The following is a 26,458-nucleotide window of genomic DNA, read 5'->3' as shown; positions in this document are numbered from 1 at the left end:
TTTGTTTTCAATTCCACCATTTTATTATGATCACAATCTACATATATTTTCTTTATTGATGTCTCATTTCACAAGATGATTACATATAAATATTAATGTAAATAGTAAAAATGGCATAACAGTTTATCCAGATAAACTACCAAATAATACACCTCTAATGATGCTCCCCTCTCCCATATCTCTTGTGACATTTCCACTCTCACTTCCTCCCTTACTCAAATCGTCTCTCTTCTACTAACGGGTTATCACAGGGAGGTATTGTTGTTGGTTTTTCTCATCGCCTTGTCAACTATCGATTTCAACATTCTTAAATTGATTTGTAATTTGTTTATTCATGCTTGAAGTACCCAAAATCTCTGCAGGCTTCCCGCTTTTTGCAAGCTTCTTGAGGAGTGTCTTCGGATCAACATTCCCCAATACAGTCACCTTCCCATGTTCCGAGTCAACACCAACTGTGCAAACGCCTAAAATAGAAAATTTTATAGAGTTAAAAAGGCAATTTACCACATAATAAATTGTTATTATATATATAAATATAATAAATTGTTATTATATATAAATATGGTAAAATATATGTGCATTCCTAAATTGGCTTTCCAAAAGAGCCCTTAGGAAGAGTAGAGTAGCATTCCAACATATATAGATAATTACATTACCAACATAAACAAACAATTACAGGACCGTATCACATCAATTTGGGAGTACAACAACACGAGTACAACAACACTGCCTTAGAGATGGGGTTTGATGCGGATAAACAAGCATACATTAATCCATGGGGATAGAAGACGCAGACTCTAAAACCATGTAAGATATTTGATTATTCACAAAATTGGTTTTCCTAAAAAAATCCGTTATGGGAAAACAGAATCTCCAATATATATATATATATATATATATATATATATATATATGTATATATATATATATATAAACATAGTTTTTCTGGGTTTTTTTTTTTTTTAATTTTTATAAGATATTTTTATCAAAAAAATGATTTTAAATATTATTCTCTAAAAATAGACATCAATATTGATATAGTTTTAAGATAAAATACAAAATTTATCTTTTTTATATTTTCAACTATCGTTATTCATAAATGAATAAAAATGCATCATGTTTTATTACAGTACATTCGTTATTTACTTATGAATAAAAATATGGTATTTTTTTTTACAATTCATATATAAATATATCATATAATAAACATACTATATTCATATTTAAATACTGGACGATATATTCACTCTTGAATATTAACATAGTATATTTACTTGTGAATATTATATGGTATATTCACTTATGAATATTAAATGATATTTCATATGTGAATATTACATAGTATATTCACGTATGAATATTAGATGATATACTCACTTATGAATATTACATAGTATATTCACATATGAATATTACAAGGTATATTCACTTGTGAATATATTCACTTATGAATATTAGAAGGTATTTTGACAAATATATATAATTTTTATATGTTAATTGTAACATCCCGAAATTCAGGTACAACTATTTAACATTTCTCTTTTGTCAAGTTGTCAAGATTAGCCCTTGAGTGAATTTGTAGCATATTAGTACGCTGGGTGTACTGGAGAGTACGTTGCGCGTACTCATGCGCTTAACTTGGACGCGGACTCGCTTAGGTACGATGGGCGTACCCAGGGTTACGCTGGGCGTAGCAGGCCCAGATGCAAACGCTAATATTTGGCTTGTACACTATATAAGGAATGCTAAGGCTTTATCCTCGGCCATCATATCTGAGAGTGAAACCCTAAGAGAGCATTTCCTTCGTCCTAAAGCTTGTGTGTGAGTGTTTTGAGCTAAAAGTGCCTTTATGTGTTAGTGAAGAAGAAGGAGAAGAGCTTGTGGAGGCTAGAGTTTGAAGCTTAAGTTTGGATCTGAGTTCTTTAGAGTGAGGAGCTTCATCTAGAGGTAAAAAGCTCAAAACTTTCCTGTTCATTTTGGTTTGGTGTTGCTTGGACCATTTCTAGGGTTAAAGACCCAAGGTGGAGACTTTATGAGCATTAGGGACTCCATGGACCTAGATCTATCCCATTTCAGTGATATATGTGTTGTAGATCCATAAAAATCTCAAATTCGTCGTTGTTATGGGGTCATGCTTGAGTTATGAGCTTTTCTAGGGTTGGAAATGGAATGTTATGGGTGTTCGTGACTTTTACAGCCATGCAAAGCCTTAAAGTCACCAACTTTAGGGATTAACAAGCTTAGAAATGGTTAGATCTAAAAGTTGGACGTGTGTCTTAACTGTTTAAGACCCCAAAAGCTAAGAAGTCTGAAACTAGGAGTTACACGGGGCATAATCCCAGTACGTGCGGCGTAGGGTGGTCGTGTTCCCCGTTTCTGTGAGGTCGCCGGGTACGCCTAGCGTACAAGTTTAGTATGCGCAGTGTAACCCGGAGAGTGGACTTTTGTTGACTTTTAGGGTTTGGTTAACTTTAGGGTCATTAAGCCATGAGAGGGGTAAAATGGTCTTTTACCCTTCTGAGAGTGCTAAGAGAGGGAATAGTCTAGCCTTGATAGTTGTATTGATTAGATTACTTATTCCATGTGATTAGGCGGATCCTAGACCAGATTTTTACCGAGTTTGAGATTACCGAGTTACCCGAGGTGAGTCTTCTCACTATACTTTACCAAAGAGTAATAATTATAGTTATGTGACAGCGTATCTTATATGGTTTTTGTATGATGTGATTTCTATGTGATTTGTGCTATGTATGATTCAGAGTGTACAGAGTTAGGACCGAAAGGTCCACAGAGTTAGGAATAGAGGGTCCATAGAGATATAGGACTGGAGGGTCCTACTGAGATACGCTGACCAGAGGGTCATACAGAGTTATAGCCTCGAGTAGCTAATATGTTTTGTATGTGGTATATTGGGGAACTCACTAAGCATTTATGCTTACAGTGTTATGTTATATGTTTCATGTACTAGTGGGGATCGCGGGAAGGCGCCGGCATGATCAGTACACACATGAGGAGTTTTTACACATTATGATCTTAGGTTTTGTTTCTATGGATTGGTATATGATACAATGACATTTTTATAATATTTATGAATTAAAGTATGTTTTTAAAATGTGAAAAATTATTTGAAAATTTTGGGTGTTACAAGTAGGTATCAGAGCCTTGGTTTGAGGGATTCGGGTGCATCTTCGGGCGTATCTGAACTCAATCTGAGGATTTTAGAGATTTTCAAAATAAAATTACAAAATTTTTCTCAAAGAGTAAAAAGTTTTTGAAAGAGCAGAGTAGAGCAGTGTGTACGATCATCCAGCGCTCGAACGCTGATTTCCCAAAATACCCTTACATTATGAGTTATGAGATATGTTATGATATGATATGCATGCTAGAGTAGGCTAGGTATTCTTATTAGGACTAGAGTGGAATGATTTGTGATGCCTTAGCCTAGGGGTTTTGCTGCTAGGAGATGCCTAAGAATGAGTAGATAGCAACAACAGGCTTATGAGAGATCTGCTAGAGAGTAGATTATGCATAGAGAGAGCATAGTACTTGGGACTTGGGATCCTAGGAGTAGGACATGGGGTGAATACTGATGCGATGTGAACAGTAGTATTGGTGCGCAGCCCAAGTAAGAATCCTTAGGGTACCAGGGAGCGAGTAGGAATGGGATATCGAGTGTGTGTACACTCGAGCGAGTCTCTGATATATTTGTGTTGTATTTCAAAGAGACATCATGGTTGGGGCACAACACACACCTGAGAGCCATGGTGTTAGCGATGAGGAGATCCGCAGGTTGATTCACAAGGAGGTGGCTCCTTCCATCTGAGCCGAGATACCAAAGATGTTTGGGTCTATCAAGACCACCCTGATCGAGACTTTTAGGGAGCGTTACACTGCTCTTACTGATGTTGTTGTTGCTGCAGTTACCGCACCCGTTGCTACTGCGAGGCCACAGGGGGGTGACTCGTTGCTGTACCGAGAGTTCAGCAACACGAAGCCACCAAAGTTTGATGGAACACAGGACCTGATCGCTATGATGAGATGGATTTCTGATATTGAGGGATGCTTCTATACGTGTTCTTGTCCAGAGCATCTGAGAGTTCGGTTCACGCTGAACCAGCTTCGCTTGGGGGTGAAGGACTGGCGGAAGTTTGTGCCAGTGCACTATTCTTCTATAGAGCTTTCCGCGGTGACCTGGGAGAGGTTCACCGTTATGTTTCGTGATGAGTATGTTCCCCCAGTGAAAAGAGAACATTTGGCCTAGGAGTTCTTGACCCTCAAGCAGGGTACCAAGTCTGTTACAGTGATCACTAGGATGTTCCATGATAGGGCGATGTTCTACCCTGAGCACATGTCTTCCGAGCAGGCACGCATGAGTATATATTTAAGCATTTTGAGGAGAGACATCCGCGAGTTCGTGGCGAACTCGACATACCGGACATTTGTCGAGCTTCAGGAAAATACCCGGAAGAAGGAGATTGAGCTCGAGACTCAGGACAGGGAGGAGGCAGGGTCTCAGGGGAGGGATCGACGACCGACACAGTCCCAGCCGGCTACCAAGCAGGCCAAGCCCGCCGATTCGATATCAGGAAACCAGAAGGTCCGCACTTATGGCAAGTGCAGCAAGAGTCATGAGGGGGTGTGTAGGGCAGGGTCTTGCTACAAGTATGGCAAGGAGGGGCACATGGCCAAGGATTTCTCCAAGGGGTTTGTAGTCTGTTTTCACCGAAACCAGACCGTACACCGAAAGGTCGAGTGTCCGCAGTTGCGGTGGTCAGCTTAGGGAGCATCACAGGGATCTGCCCCTGCTGTTGTACGAGCTACAGAGAGTCGGTCGGTGAAGGCTGGTATGTATTCTTCAAGTTGACAGCGGAGGAGGTCCGCGCAGCACCCGATGTTGTGGCTGGTATGTATTCTTTCATCTATTTATTTTGAATTGTGATGTTATGCTTATATTATGATATGTGTAGGTACATTTCTTGTGAGTTTTGTACCTGCTTTGGTGTTATTTGACTCGAGTGTGAATCGGTCTTTTGTGTCGCTAGCCTTTTGTCAGCATATCAGTATCTGTCATGAGGCGTTGAGTCGACCTTTGCGAGTTTCCATTGCTGACAAGAGAGCGGTGTATGCCACTGTTGTGATTTGAGGATGTGTGCTCGAGATCTTCGGCATTGAGTTTCCGATTGATTTGGTCCCGTTGTGATGGGAGATGTCTGTGTCATCGTGGGCATGGAGTGGTTGAGCAAGTTTGTAGTGGTTATCGACTACGAGCGATAGCTGGTGAGCATACGAGACCCTAGTGGGGGAGTTCTTACGGTTTATGGCGAGGGTACTCGTTCTGGGTCAGCAATTTGTTCGGCTGCCAGAGCGAGGCAGAGCCTACAGCTGGGTTGTAGCGGGTTTGTGGCTTATGTGGTGGATACAAGAGTAGATGCAGAGAGGATGAGGTCGGTTGATGAGGTCCCGATAGTGTATGAGTTCCCGGACGTTTTTCCTGAGGAGCTGCCGGGAGTGCCTCCCGAGAGGCAGGTAGATTTTCGTATCGATTTGGTCCCGGGGGCAGCGCCTATTGCCAAGGCACCCTATCTCCTTGCACCACCAGAGATGCATGAGTTATCCTTACAGCTGCAGGAGCTGCTGGGGAAGGGGTTTATCCGGCCGAGTAGCTCGCCATGGGGAGCGCTAATCCTTTTTGTCAAGAAGAAGGATGGTTCATACTGGATTTGCATTGATTACCGGGAGTTGAACAACCTGACGGTCAAGAACCGTTACCCCTTGCCGAGGATCGATGATTTGTTCGATTAGTTGCAGGGAGCGTCTTGGTTCTCCAAGATTGATATGAGGTCTGGATATCATCAGATGAGAGTGCGTGATGAGGATATCTAGAAGACAGCGTTTAGGCCTCATTATAGGCATTGCAAGTTCGTGGTGATGCCTTTCGGGCTCACCATTGCACCGGGGCGTTCATGGATCTCATGGACAGGGTGTGCAGGCCGATGTTGGATCGTTCGGTGATCGTGTTCATTGATGATATATTGGTGTATTCGAGATCCAGAGAGCAACATGAGGAGCATTTGAGGGTGATCCTTGGAGTTCTGAGATCGGAGAGGCTATACGCCAAATTCTCCAAGTGCGATTTCTGGTTACGAGAGGTCCAGTTCCTACGACACCTCGTCAACCAGAATAGGATATTGGTCGATCCGGCCAAGATTGAGGCGGTGATGAGTTGGGAGATGCCGAGATCCCCTTCAGAGATCAGGAGTTTTCTGGGGTTGACCGGTTATTATCGGAGATTTATCAAGGATTTCTCCAGGATTGTTGTTCCTCTCACCAGACTGACCTGGAAAGGCATGGCTTTCAATTGGGGCCTGGAGTAGCAGGCCTCATTCGAGACACTTTTCCAGAGATTGTGTGAAGCCCCAATGTTAGCCCTTCCGGAGGGAATGAAGGATTTTGTGGTATATTGTGACGCGTCAATATCGGGATTGGGTGCGGTGCTGATGCAAAGAGGGCATGTGACGAGAGTTGATGTAAGCACTAAAGAGTTTATTATATGTCATATTTATATATGAATGATACTTAATCTGTAAAAAAAATAATTAATAATATTTTTTTATTAATAAGCGAATGTACTTTACTAAAAATCTGACACATTTTTATCCACTTATTAATAACAATAACAATAAGGGAAAAACTAAAAAAATATTTTTTTTATTTTACCTTCAAACTATATCAATATGGATGTCTATTTGTAGAGAATAAAAACTCATGAATTTTGGTATATTTAAAATCATTTTTCGATAAAAATATCATTCAAAAAAATAAAATTATGAAAAAAAAACTATGTTTTTGTATATATTAAGATAATAATTAACATAGTTTAAGGAAACATGTTTTGTTGGAAAACACATATGTATTCCTTTTCCTTTTCAGTTGGTACAACGAAAGCTTTTGCAGCAAAATAAATGAGTGGTTGAGAATGGTTCCCCAATTGTCAACCTTTTTTTTTCTCAATTTAACTTACTTCTCTCTCTCTCTCTCTCTCTCTCTCTCTATATATATATATATATATATATATATATATATATATATATATATATATATATATATATATATATAGTGTTGTGTCATAAGAATTTAAGATATAGTAAACTATAAATATACCAATGGGAAATCTTTAGAAAAGTTCCAATATTTGCAGAAAAGTTACACTTTAGTCTTAAGATTTTTTTTAACGAAAAAGTCATGAAAACTGGCAAAAATTTGCAGTTTGACCCTTTTTAACCGGTTGAAGCCGGTACAAAATTAATTTGGGACTATTTCGCAAACTAACGCAAATATTGAGACTTTACTGTAAACAAAAAATATTACGACTTTTCTATAAACAAAAATATTAGAACTTTTATACAAACAAAACCCTTATTATTATTATTATTAAAAATATGAATAATAATAGTATTTTTGCGAACTTGATATTATTAATGTTGTTACTAATACATATAATTGCATTTAAATCAAAAAAATAATATTAATGACATTGTTTAAAGGGTGGAGGTGGAGGAGATGGTGATGCTTTTAGCATTGAAATCATAAATGTTTGTTTGTATATTTTTACTTTGTATATGGTAATTTCACATTTGTTATTATTCTTTTTAATTCAGAAAAATAATACTTAACAATTTAAAAGAAGTTGGATATTTCTAAAATTGTTTATAAATAGTTTAAGGTAGAAAGATTTCTAACTTTCTATATAAAAATGTTTAAGGTAGAGGTATTAGTTTCAAATCCAACAAATGCACTACAAACATCTATATAGGTAGCCTATATCAATATTTAAAAGTATTCATTACAATATCTTGTTTTAAAAAAAGTAATAAGACATGTTTTTTGGATTAATACTTTTGAATTTTGATTAATACTTTGAATTATTCCTATTACTTTTTATTAAACAAGATATTGTAATTAATACTTTTGAATTTTGATATGGGTTGCCTATATAGATGTTTGTAGTGGATTTGTTGCATTTAAAAAGTAATTTTTCTACCTTAAACATTTTTATATACAAAATGAGAAACCCTTCTACCTTAAACTATTTATAAACAATTTTACAAATATGCAACTTCTTTTAAATTGTTCAGTATTAATATTCTGAATTGAAAACAATAATAACAAATGTGAAATGACCATATATACAAAGTAAAAATAGACAAATACACATTCACGATTACAATGCTAAAAACATCACCATCTCCTCCACCTCCGCCATTAAACATTGTCTTTAATATTATTTTTACATTTAAATGCATTTATATGTATTAGTAACAATATTAATAATAGTAAGTTCAAAAAATAGTATTGTTTTTTATATTTTTAATAATAATAATAATAATAATAATAATAATAATAATAATAATAATATTAATAATAATAATAAGGGTTTTGTTTGTAGAAAAGTCCTAATATTTTTGTTTATAGAAAAGTCCTAATATTTTGGGTTAGTTTACAAAATAGTATCAAATTAGTTTGGTACCGGTTTCAACCGGTAAAAAGGGTCAAAGAGCAAAATTTTGCCGGTTTTCAGGACTTTTTTGTTCAAAAAATTAATATTGGGACTAAAGTGTAACTTTTGCGTAAATGTTATGACTTTTCTAAAGATTTCCCTATACCAATCAGGCTAAATGGTGTCGTGGTTGTTTTGTCAACGGTAAAAGTAGGACACATAGGGTGCCACATATGATTTTATAATTTTTGCAACATTTTGCTGATGAATAGGCTTTGGTGATATTTTTCCTTTGAAAGTAAAATAAATAAATAAAAATAATAAAATAAAACACTTAAATTTGCAATGACCAATCACGAAACAAAAAAGGTTTACCATTGAGATTTGTCATCGGTGAAAGTTTATCATTAAGATTTGCCACCAAGAAACAAAAAATGGTTGCGGGTGGTCATCACCGGCAAAAGGGCCACATAGACTTTCAACGATGGCAAAACCTCCGACACCATTAAGTCTTAAAGGTGAAAAAAAGTGATTGATGAAATTGGAACACAATACCATCAATTTTTTGGAGTGTTTTCGTCACCATTTTTTTACATTCATTACAATGAATGTTCACTTTTAGGGTATAACTCTGCATTTTCAAAACAAAGAGAACACAAGAATCAAAATAAAAATACAAAATCGAAATGCGGAACCATTTTTTTTACCAAGTATTATTTTCAAGTTTAAGGTAGAAGTAGAAAAAGGCAAAGAGGTCTAAATTAGAAGAAAAAAAAAAAAAGCACATCTATATACAAATATTTAAGTTTGTAGAAAAGCAATCAAGGAAATTGACACATATTGAAGGAGTGAATTAGTATGTAATTAATTAAATTTTCAAAAGAATTCTCACTATTCATGTCGATTATGAAATTAGAAGCATAGAAATGGGAATATAAGTATGAAATGAATAAGCTTTTTGGAGGGTGAAGTTTACAACATTCACTTTTTGGTCAAGAAAGCTCTTCCCTATATCATCAAAGAATTCTTCTTTACTCATAATACCCGGCCAAAACATAGAAAGCGTTTAAAACGAAAATGAAATTTGTTTGGTATTTATGCATCCCATCGAAGGGAGTAAAATTAGGAAATCTACAAAGAGAGGGTTATTAACAAAGAAAGCAAAATGAGGAAGAAAAGAAAAAGATAAGTGTATGTTGAGATGGATTGATGATAGGTGAATAGGAAGGTGAGAATGTTGTTCTCTGGGTTTTATATAAGGGAAGTGATTCTTACACAATAATTTTTTGTCATATACAACAATTCATTTATTATATAGTTGTACAATACAATATTTTAAAGTACAAATTGTTGTGTATGGAGAAAAATTGTTGTATACAGATCAGCTTCCTTTATATAATAATAATAAGACAAAACTGTAAGATTGGTCTATGTGGTATTTAAAAAATTTCAGTAGGGTCCAAAAAGTTTCCATCTTGCATGGAATGTCCAAAACCAAAGTTTACTGAATTTTTGGTCCCTGATAGAATTGAAAATTTGATTTTACCCTTTTCATTTCTTTTTTCTATTTTCTTTATTTATTTTGGTATTTAAATAATTAAAAATAAAAAATAAAATCTCTCTCTCTCTCTCTCTCTCTCTCTCTCTTCAGTAAAAAAGCAAAGTCAAACCCCCAACCCACTTCTTCTTTTTCTTCCCCAATACAGATCTGATGAACCCAATTCTTTTGCGAATATGAAGACTTCATCTTCATCCATGTTTGCTAGAACCCTAATTTTTCCCATTACTTCTCACCTGATTTCTATTTGATGATTCTTACGATCCATACCACCAATAATAGATCCACAAACTCAACACTACCACCACTACTTGATTACTCTACCACCATCAATATCATGTTCTTGTAATGATTCCGACCGACTCCACCACATCTTCTAGATGTTCGAAAAAAATGAAGATTCCAGAATCATCAAACAGGAACTCAACAAGTCCATAGAGAACATGGGGATACTCATCCCAGACTCATATCTAATTTAGATTAGCGAAAACATCGATTAAAACCAAGGCAATATAATAATCAGTGTCGATTGCTTCAAGCATATGGGTTTTGAAAAATCGATCAAGATTAAGCTGAAAAAGAACCATGAAAAATGGATGCCGACACTTCCACTCAAACAATCTGAGGCAGTTTTATATAGGATTCAAGATATGGTTTCTAAGGGTGGTTGCCCTTTCTCCCTTCCGTTGAAATCGAAGTCCGATTTTAACTTTTCAGTCAAACATTGTTCTTCTAGTTGGGAACACTTTTCATGTTGTTTTAATAGATTTGATAGAGGGGAATAAGTATTAGAAGAGTCAAATGGTTGTGCTATTGTAACAATTTATTTTTGTGTAGAACTTGTTCTACATTTATTTATTTTTGTTAATTTTGTAAACATGTTATTGAATTGAAGAAGTGAAGATCCAAATTTTGAGATGTTTTTTATTCTGGTGTGTGTGAGTGCATGTGTGGATGTAGGAATGATTGTAGGCCACTCATTTTAAAAATCTTATTACGGGTATAATAATAATCTTGGCACACTTAATTATGGTAAATATTTATAACATTTAGTATCTTTAAATCAGGGGAATTGTTATCAACCCTAACAACCCATCGATCCTTCGTCACCATAAACATACCTAGAAATACCGGAAGCAATTCAATTTTCCCAATCGCCTTGCACAACAAGATCATCTTTCAGCTTCTTCTCTTCCGGATCAGTTTCTCTATAGATCAGTTTTCCGATTACCTGCTGCCTCTAATAAATTGCCATTGAAACGAACAAATATGCAAAGTCAAAACTTCTCCTTCTTTGTCGATACTTAATCGCCTTCCACCGCCATTTACAGATGCCAACACTAGGTCTCTTTCTTCCTCGTAGTGTTTGCGATCAATTTCATTTGGTTAATTGCACCTAAGATGATGAAAGTCTTTTTTTAAGATTTCTTAAAAAGGCTCCGGAGCAACATCCTAAAAATCTATGAATCGTGGTGTTTCATTTGTAGAAACTAATGTCGCCTGAGAATTAAAGATGAAGCAGATGTTCCGTCCCTTAATCTAGAAATTTTATTTCATCTTTTTAAAAAAAAAAATTAGCATTGGAATAAAGGTAGAAACATGAAGCATCATGTAGGTATTATTTATTTTCCCTATTTTAAAACCAATTATGTTATACTAGGCTTCTTCTTTTTGGGTATTCTTCTAGATTACCCATGGTGTGGGATTGTGGTGGTCCTAATTCAGGTTTGACTGGGTCAAACTCTGGAAGGACCTCCGAGATTCTGCCGGAGTTAGGCTCTAACGATTTTTGTTTAACAATTTAGGCCTTAACAGTGTAAAAGTCAAGATCAACAAGGTGCTCAGAATTTGTGGGAGTGATGTTCAACCCTTCAAGGTAAAGTGCCCTTCTAAGTTATAGATCCTATCACATAAAGATGCTTAATTTAGTTTATTGAGGTGAAATTCATTTGGGAATCACAGTTTCTGTCCTATTTGATGTCAACTCTCTAGCTCTCTAATAACCATCTATATGTATGCAGGTTTATTTCGTTATATACATTTAATTTTTATCAATAATATTTTTTATATATAGTTGACTTACTCATTCTGTATCAGTCTTTATATTATTGTATCTATCAATTTCATCTATTTTTATTGGTTTAGTAATTTTTTCAACCACCAAAGTTAATTCCTTCCAAACTAATATTGCAATTCCTATTTTCGAACCAATATTCTTTAAGCGTATTTGACTTTTTTTTTATATAATTACATGTTTAACATAAAGATTTATAAATAATGGAATCAATAAATCAAAAAAAAAAAAAATACTCATAACGAGAAGGGAGTGTTTTGTCTTCCACATCAACATGGTTTTTTAATCGGTGATTTAATCATTTATTAAATACACATAAACCATTGCTTTTAGTTTTTCTTATTTATTTGTTTCCTTACCAATATGCAAAAGGCGAGAAGCAGGGGTCTTTTATTTCTTGTATATTGTTTGGAACAATTCGTTTTTAATCTCCCATTTGCTATCTTTTTCTTCTAATTGCCCAGTGTCACATCTTCACATCTGGCCAAGCACTAGGTGATTACACGACTCAACAACTTGGTTCAATTTTAACCATTCGAACCTAAAATGTCATTTGGTAATCTTATGGTTTTTGTTGGTTGCAATGAAAGAAAATAATTATTTGATTTTACTGTTTATTATTTTTTCTGTAATATATAAAAAGGGTTTTAAAATGGTTTTATTTTTATGAAATTTGAATGCATTCCATAGAGTATTCCCTTTAACCTAATTAAGTTAATTCTATAAGAATAACTTTCTTACCTTATCATCGGGTGTTATTCTCATCTTCATCTGTTTCATTCTTTAAGAATATTTTGAATCTAAGTTATTCTTCTATTTGAATTGTGTGTAAAGAGTATTATATTCTTATAGAATCACATAAGAATGATGATTCCGCCAGAATTGTATTTTTGGTATAATCAAATAAGAATGAGTATGGTAGAATTGCGTGAGAATGATTTTGACAGAGTTCTATTGCAATTTGCTTAATTTTACTTATGGTTTTTGTTTCTTATGTTTTTTCAGATGTTTCAAGCTTTAACTAGGGATCCCTTAGCATCCTTGAGTTTATAAATTTATGCAACTCCTTGTATAAAGTTATTCTCATACAATGCAATTATGACAGAATGTCAATCTCACGAAGTGTCAATCTCACAGAATAATAGTATATTTTGAAGTGGCTTAGAGGTCAAAGATACACATGACATTTGGAAATGAAACAAGAAGGTGAATCAGTATTCTTTCAAGAATAACGGTAGTTTTTTGCAAGCGCTGTTAAAAATGATTATAATTTATGTTCATAGTTGTATTCTTTAAGAATGAATGTAATTACTAATTCTAAAATATCAAAATTCGTTTCATGTAAAAATTTGTATTCATTCAAAGTTATTAGTCTTCATAATATAAGGTTATAATCTTCGTTCAGAATATAATGTTTTTTTCAAGATAATCATAACATATTCGGGAAATCTCCAATAAAGTCCTAAAATTTTGGCCCGGTTTATGTTTTAGTCATAAATTAATTTTTGTTTATGAAAAAGTCCTAAAAACCGACAAAAGTTTGCAATTTGACCCTTTTTGACTGGTTGGAACCGGTAACAAATCAATTTGGGACTATTTCATAAATTGATCCAAAATATTTGGACTTTTCTGCAAAAACCAAAAGTGTTAGGGTTTTTCTGCAAACAAAACCCTTATTATTATTATTATTATTATTATTATTATTATTATTATTATTATTATATTAAAAATATAAATAAGTATATTATTTTTTAAATTTGTTTTATTAATGTTGTTAATAATACATATAAATACATTTAAATAAAAAAATATTAAAGACATTTTATAAAGGTGAAGGTTGAGCGGATGATAATGCTTTAAGCATTGAAATCATAAATGTCTTTTTGTATATTCTAACTTTGTATATGGTCATTTCACATTTGTTATTATTGTTTTAAATTCAGAATATTAACATTTAACAATTTAAAAGAAACTACTGATTTTTCAAATTGTTTACAAATAGTGAGAGTGTGATATGCATGTATGTCTTGTGTGTAAGTACTTAAATTACTAACATGTGTGTTGCTCTTTTTCATTACTTTATCCTTGTGGTTTTTTTGGAAACATAGCAGATATAGTGTGATAAAGCAAAACAAGATATATTACTTTCTATTAAACAATATATTATAATTAATATTTTCGAATTTTGATATGGGCCACCAATGTAAATATTTATTATACATCTATTGGGTTTGAAAAGAAATCATTCCACCTCAAGAAATTTTATATACAAAGTGAGAAATCATTTGATCTTAAACTATTTATACACAATTCTACCTTAGATATGGGCCATCACCACCACCGTCACCTTTAAATAATTTCTTTAATATATATTTTTTTTTATTTAAGTGTATTTATATTTATTATTAAAAATATTAATAATAATGAATTTAAAAATTAGTATATATTTTTTATATTTTTAGTATTATAATAATAATAATAATAATAATAATAATAATAATAATAATAATAATAATGTTTTTGTTTGCAGAAAAGTCATAATATTTTTTTTTTGCAGAAAAGTCTCAATATTTTGGGTCATTTTGTGAAATAGTCTCAATATTTTGTGTCAGTTTATGAAATAGTCCCAAATTAATTTGTTGCCGGTTCCAACCGGTCAAAAACGGATCAAAATGCATATTTTTGCCTGTTTTTAGGACTTCTTCGTAAACAAAAACTAGTTTAGGACTAAAACGTAAACCGGACCAAAATTTTAGGAATTTATTAGAGATTTCCCTAACATATTCTATTAGAATGTTTGAATTAATAGAATTATTATGTATAAAAATCATATTTTATAGTTAAAGAAAATTAATTATTCCCTAAAATCCTCAAATTTTTTTTTTTCAATTTATTGTAGTTGACTAAAATGCAATTATAATGAAATTAGATGGTATTTTTTTAATTATTTTAATTAAAAAATATTTATTAATAACTTTCTTAAAATAATTAAAATGATTCGTCCACAATGATTCATACACACACATAATAATTAGTTAAAACATAATAATCTAACCTTATATATATATATATATATATATATATATATATATATATATATAGATAGATAGAGAGAGAGAGAGAGAGAGAGAGAGAGGGACAGAGAGAGAGTTGGGTGATACTTTATTTTTTATTTTTAATTATTTAAATACCAAAAAAAAATAAAAACTATTTAAATCGACTTTTCAAATGCAATATGGAAAAAACCCAAAAAAAAACTTTGATAAGTTGGAAATTTTATTGATCCTATCCAAAGTATTTTGAATATTACAGGAACCAAATTTATAGTTTTGTCTAATAATAATAATAATAATAATAATAATAATAATAATAATAATAATAATAATAATAATTATTATTATTATTATTATTATTATAAAAATAATAAATAATATTTAAAATTACTTTGAATAACAGTTTGCAAACAATAATGGATGTAAACTGAGATATAACGTTCTAATAAATTGGTGAATTTATTTCCAATAATAATCGATTTAAACTGAGACATCATGTTCTAATATTGGTGAATTTAAAAATATTGACAAATTTAATTTGAATAAATTAAATAATAGTGGGAAAGCAGAAAGTGGCTAAAATTATTAATACTTTGAATGTAATTTATTCAAAGTACGATTAAGATGTCGCAAAGATTATATGGACAAGGTTATGTGGTCTAAAGCTGTAGACCCCCAAGGGGCCGCTTATTTGGCTTGATCCTTTTGGAAGCTCTTCAAGATTCGATGGATGTTGTTAAGGACGGGTCATCCTTCTTCGTATGGTTAATTATTATTATTATTATTATTATTATTATTATTATTATTATTATTATTATTATTTTTATTTTTTATTTTTTATTTTTTATTTTTTGTTGTTGTTGTTGTTTTTTTCCTTCTTTAGTTTTATTATTATTATTATTATTATTATTATTATTATTATTATTATTATTATTATTATTATTAACTCAGGAGACAACTGGATTCAAAGAAACACAAAAGACCAATCGAGTTCATTATTATTAATTTTGATAGCCATATAAAATTTGGACGATATTAAAAATTTGGAGTACAATATCGAATTAGAACAAAAGAAAACATTGTCTTTATTTATCACTGATATTAATTAATTAGGCATTACATTTGTATGGTGCGTTATACGGATTGAAAGCATTTAATTGAGCAATTGTATACTCATTTGTCGCTCTAACACTCTAGCGTACCGGCAACAGTAGTGTATGTCAAATCATAAATGATTATATGATAGAGAGGTATAATCATATATGATTATACATGTTTATACATATATGTCTAATCATAAATAATTATATATATATATATATATATATATATATATATATATATATATATATTCACAGACTGAGTAATCATATATGATTGTAACACTTAATGGTGAAAAAAATAGTGGTTATAAAGGTGACGGTGATATAACTAACGAAGGTGATAGTGGTGAGGTCGGTAGTGGTAGTGGTGGTGGCGGTGTCGATTATGGTGATGAGAATGGTGGCGGAGGAGAAAGAAACGGATGATGCTATATAATCAGATGTGATTATAACAAGTCTGTCGTGCCGGTACCCCGGAGGGCTAGAGCTGTAGACTTGAAATATGTGGCTGAGGTTGAATCTCAAGATTACTATTTTATTTTTAATCTAAACTAGAAAGGTTACCCCCGCTATGCGGGGGCCAAAGCTTTCAATGTTGTTTTCGATTCGATAAATATGACAAACGTATAAAGTGGAAGAATGAAAAGCCCGGGCTTTGCCCCGAAATGTTTTTTTTTTCTTCATGTTTTTATGAAAAAATGTAAAAGTTTTGACTGCAAGGATCAAAAGTGTCAAAACGGCTAAAGAATTAAAGGGGTAGGAACAAGCGAATTTTTAGAAAAGGAATCAAAGTTGTCAAACCGTTAAAGTTTTGTGGCAAAACTTTAAATATTAAAAGGTTCCTAAAATTTGTAAAAATATTAATTGCAAGGATCAAAAGTGTCAAAAATAAGGAGCAAAGTGCAGGGACCAATTCTACCAAAAAAATGGTATGTTTTTATGAAAAAATTTAAAAATTTTAACTGCAAGGATCAGAAGTGTCAAAAAGGTCTAAAGAATTAAAGGGGTAAGAATTAGCAAATTTTTAGAAAACGGATCAAAGTTGTCAAATAGTTAAAGTTTTGTGGCAAAACTTTAAATATTAAAAGGTTCCTGAAATATGTAAAAATATTGAATGCAAGGACCAAAAGTGTTAAAATAAGTACAAAATAAATAACAAAGTGCAGGGATCAATTCTGCCAAAAATATAAGTTTACTATTCCTTTTGTTGAAAATTTATATATATATATATATATATATATATATATATATATATATATATATATATATATATATATAACCTTCATTTTAAAAATATGTCAAAATTAACTTTTTAAAATAAATATAAAAACCAACTTGTTAACTTGTTGAGCGTACCAAATCACTAAAATGTACATATTTTAAAGAGAAATTAAACATTTAAATGGTGATACGTGTAACATTTAATGATATTTTTAAATACTAATATGATAAATGTAATCATTTAAATGGATAGAAATATTGGTATAAGAGAAGGTATGGGGATATTTAATTTTTTTATTTTAAATTTTACTGGTGATAAAAACATGAAAAATTAAATATCTTTTTATATTTTCTTCCTGCTAACAAGGGTCATATTTAAATAAAATTAATGATACTTTAAAACACTTGTCATAATTTAATTTGTTAGCGTACCTGTGTTTCCAATGATCTGGCAAGTGATGATTTCCATACTTCAGGGACTTCCTGAACCATCCAAACAAATTAGTATAAAAGTGTAAGCACACAACTCTACAAGAAAAATGTACTGATTTCTAGTTTATTGCAGATGGATGACATGAAGGAAATACTTAAAAAATTTAAGCCGTTAAAACGTAAAGCGATTCCAATGCTTCCCAATTTCCTCAACCATTCATGCAAAATTATATAAAAGTCAACAAACTGTTACGAGAAAAGCTTACAGGTTCTCCTTTACCACATGGACATGAACGAACTACGTAAATAGTTAATGTTTGAACAAATATGAACATGCCTGTGATTCCAATGCTTCAGCAAGTGGTTCCGATGCTTCCCCAAGTTCCTAAACCATATATCGAAATAGATTTATAAAAAGTATAAGCAGAAAAGCGAGATCTAATTAATTTAACACACATGGACACACGAAGGAACTACTTAGATAGTTAAGTAATTTTTTAACAAATTCGATCGTACCAGTGACTCCAATGCTTCCTCAGTTTCCTGATCCATCCAAGTAAATGTATATATAGAAGTATAAGAGAGAAAAGAATAGATAAGAAAAGAAAGTAAAGAGAGAAAAGAAAGAAAAATAAATTTGTTTTTTGTGCTTTCGAGTTGGAAAGAAATGGAAGTAAAGTTAAGAGTGTGTTTGGTTGTGGAAAATTTTCTAGTTTTCTAGGAAAATTTTACAAGAAAAACGGAAATTTTGAAAAATGTTTAGTTCGTTTAGTTTTTCAAAATTTTCCCAGAAAATAAAAATTTACAGTTTTCCAAATTATATATAAATTACAAAAGTGATTTTTACACTTTTCCAAAGTTTCCAAATTTCTAAGATGGAAAATGAAAACTCCTTCGGTTTCAACCAAACATGTTTTCTAAAATTTTCAATGAAAATTGAAAGTGAAAATTCAACTCTATTTTTTGAAAACATTTTCTTAGAAAATGAAAACAGTTTTCTACAACCAAACGCACCCTAACCATTTTATTCTTTCTTTTCAAAATCCTCCCAAATCGGAAGGAAAGTTAGAAGGGAAAGTGATCATTCCATTTCCTTCCACTTTCTTCCTTTAATGAAACTCGGGAGCATCAATCTCTCTTACTTTCCTCTCATTTCCACCCATTTCCTTTTTTTCTCTTCTTAAGTTAAACTCGGGAGCCGGGTGTACCATAAGAGCACCAGTTCTACTTTAGCACATGCATATGGACATGAAGGAGCTTCGGTCCTTAAAACAGTTAAATTCTATTAAATTTGAAACTACTTACCTGTGATTGCCATTCCGAATCTTCAGCAAGTAATTCCGATGCATCCGCAAGTTCCTGATCCATCCAAACAAATTCGTAGAAAAGTGTAATTAAGCAGAAAACTCTAATGAGTTTATTCTAGTTATTTACTATATATAGACAGAAAAGAACATCTTAATTTCCAAAAAAAAAAAAAAAAAAACCGAACTAACTTGCAATTCCAAAGATTTCTCAAGCTTTTCTACAACCAAACCCATGGAGGGTCGTTGTGTCCTATCTTTCTGCAAGCATTCATATGCAATCTTGGAGAAAGTATTCAACGAATCGGAGTCCATTTGCTTCATCAAATCCGGATGAATAATATCATTTAAATTTCCTTTTTCGTAGCAACTGCGAGCTAGTGTGGCTGTTAATGGTCCTGCATCATTTACATTCTTCAAGCAAGACTCGCCACACATGACTTCAAACAATACCATCCCAAATGAAAAAACATCCGATTCTTTTGTGAGCATCCCTGTATCATTGTAGGCTGGATCCAAATAACCATGTGTGCCACAAGGATTTGTAATGACATAACTTACATCTTCATTTGCACGACATATCCTCGAAAGTCCTAAATCCGAAATCCTAGCTTTCCATTTGTGATCAAGCAGAATATTCGCACTCTTTATATCTCTATGGATAACTCTCTGATTTTCTTCAACATGGTTATGGAGATAATCCAAACCATAGGCTGCCTCGATGCATATATTGATTCGATGCTTCCATGGAAGTGGAAACGGGGTCTTATCCATAGTTAGGTTACTCTGGAGGCTTCCGTTATGGGCATACTCGTAAACAAGGATCATTTCATTGTCATCATTGCAGTAACCAAGAAGGGGGACAAGGTTTGGATGTTTATAACGGGAGAGCAATTGAAGCTCGGTTAAGAACTCCTTAACACCTTGACCACGGTTATGTAATCGCTTTACAGCCACAGAAGTAAGTTTACCAGAAAGTATGAGTTCTCCTTGGTAAACATCTCCATACCCACCCTTTCCAATAATGTTTGCCAAGTTGAAGTTTCTGGTGCCTCTTTCAATATCAATAAAGGGTATTCTCAGGTGCTGTGAGTCTGTAATGAGCGACATTATTTTCGTGTAACAAGAGGAAATGGCTATTGAGAAAAGACTGAAAAGAAACAGAAATGATTCTTTAGAAAAATAATGTCAAGAGAAATGTTCCATGATGAAACCAGGCTGCTGCCAGATATTTATCAAAAACAGTATTAAAAAATGGTTGGCTGTAACTGGTCAATAAAAATACTAAAACAAACACGGACTAAATAGAAGAATCAATATATGTTTCTATCAGTAATATTAAGTAATAACTAACCTGTTAAATATTATTTATGAACGTTTATAAAGTTATTTCTTTTTGAGTTATCAAGTTTTCAAAACTAAGTTAATATTTTAATGACTTTTTTTGAAAGGATAAATTTAATTTACTTATAAGTTAACACTTAATTTCACATATATCTACCACGAGATTTAATCCGTAGACCTTACAGAGGTAGGACATCACTTGATACCATTGTGTTAAAAATATTTTGGAATATTTCTATGATTATATTATAAGTCATACAATGATCAACATATTTTTATTATTCTTCGGTTTAACAACTAAAATACTATTTTAAGAATTGTTATAATAAATTTCCGGTCGATGAATCCATACAAAAAAGTGAAACCATATAAAATATTGTGGAAATGTGTTCTTTATATTTTATCTTAGATTATTTTTTTCAGATGAAAAAAAATGATGATTAAATAGCTATAAAAGCAAATAAATTACTAAGTCGAAATTCTTTTAGGATGTATATTTCTATATTTTGCATGCTAATTAGTAACGTTTATAAATTTGTGTACAATTTTCTTTTTCGAAATGGGTGAATTATATATAAAAGAAAAACACCAAATAGGAATCATTAAAGGTTAGGACTATCTAGGAACCATTTTTACGAAGGGTTATTCTTGTCCATTCTAGTGGTAGATTTATTTGACTCATTTAGTCATTTTCTTACACATAATTCATTAAGGGTATTTTTGTCTTTTACAATAGTTTTTTTTTTTTTTTTAAGTTTTGACAAAATGAAAAAAAAAAAAAAACAATAAGGGTACAATGGTCTATATCATCTTTAACATTAACATATCTAAGTTTGATCATATTTTAAACATTTTGACACTTTTCTTTTGTAACAAACTCTCTCAAACCCTCCCAACAACATAAAGTCTAACACCACCTCTACCTCTGATTACCGTCGTTGTCACCCTCCGATGTCACCTCCTGCCCGACTGCGCTGGAATGTCTAGCCAGTAAAAAAAAATTCTTCAGAACAAGGTTCAAATTTAAACCAATTTGAACTTAGGTTTTTAAAATTTTGTGTTGATAAGCTTATCAATATCAACATGATTAATATAAGACACCAATACCTTACCGGATAAGGTTTTTGACAAATACTAATTAGAAACCAAGCTTTTACAAAGTCTGAACTAATGATCTAATATTGTTATTAACATGCTATTAGTGAGATTCTACCAACCTTAACTACTTATTTCTCTTCTTCTCTCGCACATTCACATACATGCACATAAAATCCTTGAGGTTTCAAGTATAACCAACTTTAGCCAAGATTTACAAATTATGAGTTTATGATTTCAATCATTATTACCATGATTGTGATGAGACTCTTCCTTACCTTTGTTCTACATTGATATCTCAAAAGTCGAAGGCTGATGAATGGTGATCCATGTTTTTTCTTATCAAATATATTTTAGAGAACGAAGATGTATCTTCGAGTTTGTGTTCTCTTCGACTTAACCTTGTGTTGATTGACAAGACTGTTACACTTCTCGATGACGGTGTGATCATTATTGTGAACATCTTGACCAAGTGTCCCTTATTCGACAGTGATTTTCCAATGGATATTTCCACATGTCATCATCCTATTTGGCAACAATTCAAATTACTCTAAAGCGTATTTTTCTCAACATATATACTTATTTGGTAGTTCCTCATTTCATACACGTCTTAGAATTTTCCATTTCATAATTTCGCTCTCTGCTTCATCAGTTCTCCTTGTTCTCTTCATTTTTCAACTATGGCTTCCATTGATAAGCTTTCTATTGCTAATGAAGAATCATCAATTCATCAATTGAATATTCAATCCATTACTTTTGTGATGCATACGAATGCGAAAAAATATCCAGCAAGGTTACATATTATGGTTCGATGTTTGTTCGACTCAGTGTTGAATTATGCCTTAACTGCTGTTAAACTAGTTCTGATGAAGTGGTTGGCACTTACTTATTCTTCATTAATCTACAACCAGGAGAAAGATACAATTACATTTGAAGTTATCGAGAAGGGAAGTGAATTTTGACCAAACAATAGTTTGCATAATTGCTCAATTTGGAACTTTCTTAAAGCCAATTTATCCAACTATTGAGCAAATAATTGTTATGCTCAATGATATGGGTCATACGCTTTATATGACCAATTTTCCCTTTATTTGGAGTTTTTTTTATTTGAGGTAGTGATTCGATGTCTAACCGATCGCAATTCTTATCTTGACAAAGCCAATAAACGATTAATGCCGATTTTGTATGGGATTTACCATCGTAAGCCAGTTGATTTTGCATAAATTTTATAGGAAGAGTTTGTCATCTGTGTAAATCATTCAAAGAATGCATCCGAAGTGGCGAGTGCTCACTTTTGGACCTTAGTTATTGTAGAGGCCTATAAGCAATTATGAATTGATATTCTTGATAACGAAGCTGTAGCACCCGGGTTACTAGATATGAAATTAATTTGTTATTTAATGTAATTGTATTTCAAAGGTGGTGAAGGATTCTTGAGTACGTTGGGCATACATTAGGTACACACGACGTACTCCTTGCATGCGTGCTATTGGGGTGATCCCGGTGTACGCTAGGTGTACTCGAGCCAAGGGAAAACCCACATTTGTAGGGTTTGCATCCTATTTAAAGTCCTTAAGTTCTTCAAGTGCATCACCCTTTAAGCCTCCATTGCCTTTAGTGCCAATCTCGAAACCCTAACCACATTAAGTGCATTTTTGAGCTTACATTGAGTGTTTGGGTGTTCTTTGGTGGTTTTGAAGAAGAAGAAGGAAGTTTGAAAAGAAGAAAAGGAGAAGAAGGAGCTTATAGATTCAACATTTATGGATCATTCTTAGCATATTGAAGGTATAAAGTCAGAAACTTGTTCATTCTAAGCTTTGATCTAGACTTAAGGAAGATTTTAGCATCTTTTGGTCCTATAATTTATTCTTTTGGAGTATGGGGTACTCCTAACCATTTGAACTGTCCTTTTTGGACTCTTCGGAGTGCATGGTGAAACACCGTAAACAGGTAAAGAACTCACAAGAATGGTACCTATATATAACAAAATATAAGCACAACATATCTCAAAATAACATAAATAAGGAAATACGTATCGGCCACAATGTCATGTGTTGCACAGACCTCCTCCGTTGTCAGCTGAAAAGCTCTGCCACGAACCCTCGGTGTCTCGACCTTCGTTGGTCGACTGTTGGTAGCACGTAAAGCAGTAGGTGCAGATCCCTATGCTACTACCTGAAGAAGCTGGGGACACTCGGCCTTCCAATGGCTGGTCTAGTTGCAGTACAAGCAAACTGTAAACCCCTTAGGGCAATCCTTCACCATATGCCCCTCTTTGCAACATTTGTAGCAAATCCCCGCTCGACACGATCCCTCGTGAGTCTTGCCACACTTGCCACAAGTGTATCCCTTCTGGCCCCCAGTCCTTGTATCAACGGGCTTAGCCTGCTTCGTCACTGACTGCGACTGCACTGGTCTTCGGTGCTTACCTCGAGACTCCTCCTCCTCCCTGGTCTGTAAACTCTAGCTCGATCTCCCTCCGTCCGACATTTGTATGAAGCTCAACCAATGTCCTTTATGATGAGTTCACCACGAACTCTCGTATATCCCTCCTCAATATGCTCATATACCGGCTCACACGTGTCTGCTCAGTGGACACGTGTTCAGGGCAAAACAATGCCCTCTCGTGAAACATTCTCGTAATCTCAGTGACTGACTCTGTATTCTACTTGAGGGACAGAAACTCCTGGGACAAACGTTCCTTTTCCACCGTGGGAACATAATTATATCGGAACAACTGAGTGAACCTCTCCCATGTCACTACAACATGGTTTGCAGGAGTAAAACTGGTAGTCACAAACTTCCACCAGTCCTTCGCCCCCGCGCGAAGCTGGTTCAGCGCCAACCGATCCCTCAAATGATCAGGACTTGAAAAAGTATAAAAACACCCCTCGATATCAGAGTTTCATCTCATAGCAAAAATTGGATCCTGTGTCCCATCAAACTCTGGTGGCTTTATATTGCTAAACTCCCGAAACAACAACGAGTTACCTTCCTGTGGCCTGGCAGCGGCGATAACTGCGGTGGCTCTAGCAACAGCCGCCTCAGTAACAACAACATATCACTCATCAAATGTCTCAATCAGTGTGGTCTTAATAGACCCAAACATCTCAGGAATCGCCTCTCGAATTGTTGCAGCCACCTCCTCGTGAACCATCCTGCGAATCTCATCATCACTAGTCCCACTGCACCCGGGGTTATGGCGTGTACCCAGTATGATGTATCTGAAACACAACACAAAATCATCAGAGACTCGCTTGAGCATACTCACACTCGATCACCCATCCCTACTTCTTCCTTAGCATCCTAAGGATTCTTACTTGGGTTGCATACGAACCTGGTGCTTTCAGTAGTACGAGCCCAATACTACCTTCCACACCAACCTGTAGTCACCCTAAGTTGTCCTCCTAGGATCCCAATTCACAAGTACTGTAACTCTCACGAATATCAGAATACCCTCTCTGTAGACCTCTTATATGCTCATCTAGGTATCTCCTATAGATTATCTCTTGACTCAGAACTCTCTCTCTAAGTGATTCCTGAAAGATACTCTTACTCGGCACATACTCAAGGCACATAACAGATAGCAATGACTCCTAGGCTAAGGCATCACGAATCAGGCAACTCTAGCCCTAACCATGAATTACTTAGCCTATCCTCTAGCATGCATCACTAATATCTCATAACACAAATAAATAAGGGAATTTTAGGAAATCACTGTTTGGGCTCTGGCTGATTGTACACACTACTCCAACTTGTTTTCTCTTAAAACTCTTTCTCATTTTGGAAAAATCATTTATTTTGAATTTTTTTTCTCAAATCCTCTTTTTGAGTTTAGATATACCCAAAGGTACACCCGAATCCCTCAAACCAAGGCTTTGATACCCGCTTGTAACACCATAAATTTGTTGGATTAGTGTCTAAGTCGATAACTATTTTGGCATGTACTTGACCCGATGGTGCATGGTCCTTTTGGGTTGCCTTCACCAAAGCAACTTGATAGGATGAATTATGGAGAGAAAGGATTAAATATGATTTATTAATATATTATGAGAATAATATATTAAAGGAGAAATCATATTGTTTAATTAATATTAGTCAAGAATTAATTGGAAATTAGTTTTGTGACTAAAAGAGATTAATTAAACTTAAGGGACTGGAATTGTAATTATAAGATAATTGCAATTTCGGCTATGGATTGTCTTAAATTAAGGAGTGGACGAATTCTATGGGGAAACCCATAAGGAAATCGTCCAAGACCCTAATTAAAGGAGTCCATGGGTTGCTTAGGGCTTAAGCATCCAAATTAGGGTTTCCTTGTTAGATAACCGTAATAGCTTCACTATATATATGACCCTTATGACCCAAAAACGTGGACAAGCACTCTTCTAGGGTTAGAACACGTTTTGGGCAGCCTCCATCCTCTCTCCTCTTCATCCTCTTGCTTATGGTGTTTGTAAACCATTAGAGGAGTGACAATTGTGACTCTAAGCTTTCTAAAGTCAATACAAGGAGATTTGGGATTGTTATTGCTACATAACAATCAAAGGTAACATCTTAAACCTATTCTTATGTTAATATGATTACTTGTATGTTAGAATTAGGTTTTATAGTCTTGGATAACTTGCAGGTACAATAGAGAAACCTAGATCCAAGCATTAGGGTTTGTATGAGCACATAGGATGTTCTTAGGACAAAAACCCATCAGTGGTATCAGAGCCTAGACTGGTTTCTATTGTATTGATGCTTGATATGATTGAAAAAATTAGATTTTTGT

General features: G+C 33.6%; 1 protein-coding gene and 1 long non-coding RNA gene across 7 annotated transcripts; one reads left to right on the top strand and one right to left on the bottom strand.

The window, feature by feature from the left end:
• On the bottom strand, nucleotides 1–20,509 carry LOC111909024 (receptor-like protein kinase ANXUR1). 6 transcript variants are annotated; one of them, XM_052768289.1, is made up of 7 exons: nucleotides 19,435–20,504; nucleotides 19,244–19,297; nucleotides 18,455–18,481; nucleotides 18,272–18,323; nucleotides 17,939–17,985; nucleotides 9,053–9,128; nucleotides 1–464 (listed from the first exon to the last, which is right to left on the bottom strand). In XM_052768289.1, exons 1-7 carry the CDS (start codon nucleotides 20,350–20,352, stop codon nucleotides 286–288), a joined length of 1,353 nt encoding a protein of 450 aa, XP_052624249.1. In that variant the 5' UTR covers nucleotides 20,353–20,504; the 3' UTR covers nucleotides 1–285. The 6 variants fall into 6 exon arrangements, with proteins under 6 accessions (XP_052624249.1, XP_052624250.1, XP_052624251.1 ...); XM_052768290.1 differs by lacking the exon at nucleotides 18,455–18,481 and having other exon boundaries at nucleotides 19,435–20,506; XM_052768291.1 differs by lacking the exon at nucleotides 9,053–9,128 and having other exon boundaries at nucleotides 390–464; nucleotides 19,435–20,506.
• On the top strand, nucleotides 11,259–13,272 carry LOC128132157 (uncharacterized). Its single transcript, XR_008230131.1, has 3 exons — nucleotides 11,259–11,399; nucleotides 11,861–11,931; nucleotides 13,135–13,272. It is a non-coding gene; the product is annotated as an uncharacterized LOC128132157 (long non-coding RNA).
• Nucleotides 20,510–26,458: the final 5,949 nt, after the last annotated feature.

This window comes from Lactuca sativa, chromosome 2 (assembly GCF_002870075.4).
Source record: "Lactuca sativa cultivar Salinas chromosome 2, Lsat_Salinas_v11, whole genome shotgun sequence".
Taxonomy (NCBI): domain Eukaryota; kingdom Viridiplantae; phylum Streptophyta; class Magnoliopsida; order Asterales; family Asteraceae; genus Lactuca; species Lactuca sativa.
This window is presented reverse-complemented; position numbering and strand designations above follow the sequence as displayed.

What these genes read in the sequence shown, in the direction of transcription:
- LOC111909024 (XM_052768289.1), bottom strand. Translation starts at nt 20,352, where the DNA reads ATGTCGCTCATTACAGACTCACAGCACCTGAGAATACCCTTTATTGAT. An exon ending in AGAAATCTTTGGAATTGCAA is followed by an intron (nt 19,298 to 19,434) that starts GTTAGTTCGGTT and finishes TGGATGGATCAG; the next exon opens with GAACTTGCGGATGCATCGGA. An exon ending in AGGAAGCATTGGAGTCACTG is followed by an intron (nt 18,324 to 18,454) that starts GTACGATCGAAT and finishes TATATGGTTTAG; the next exon opens with GAACTTGGGGAAGCATCGGA.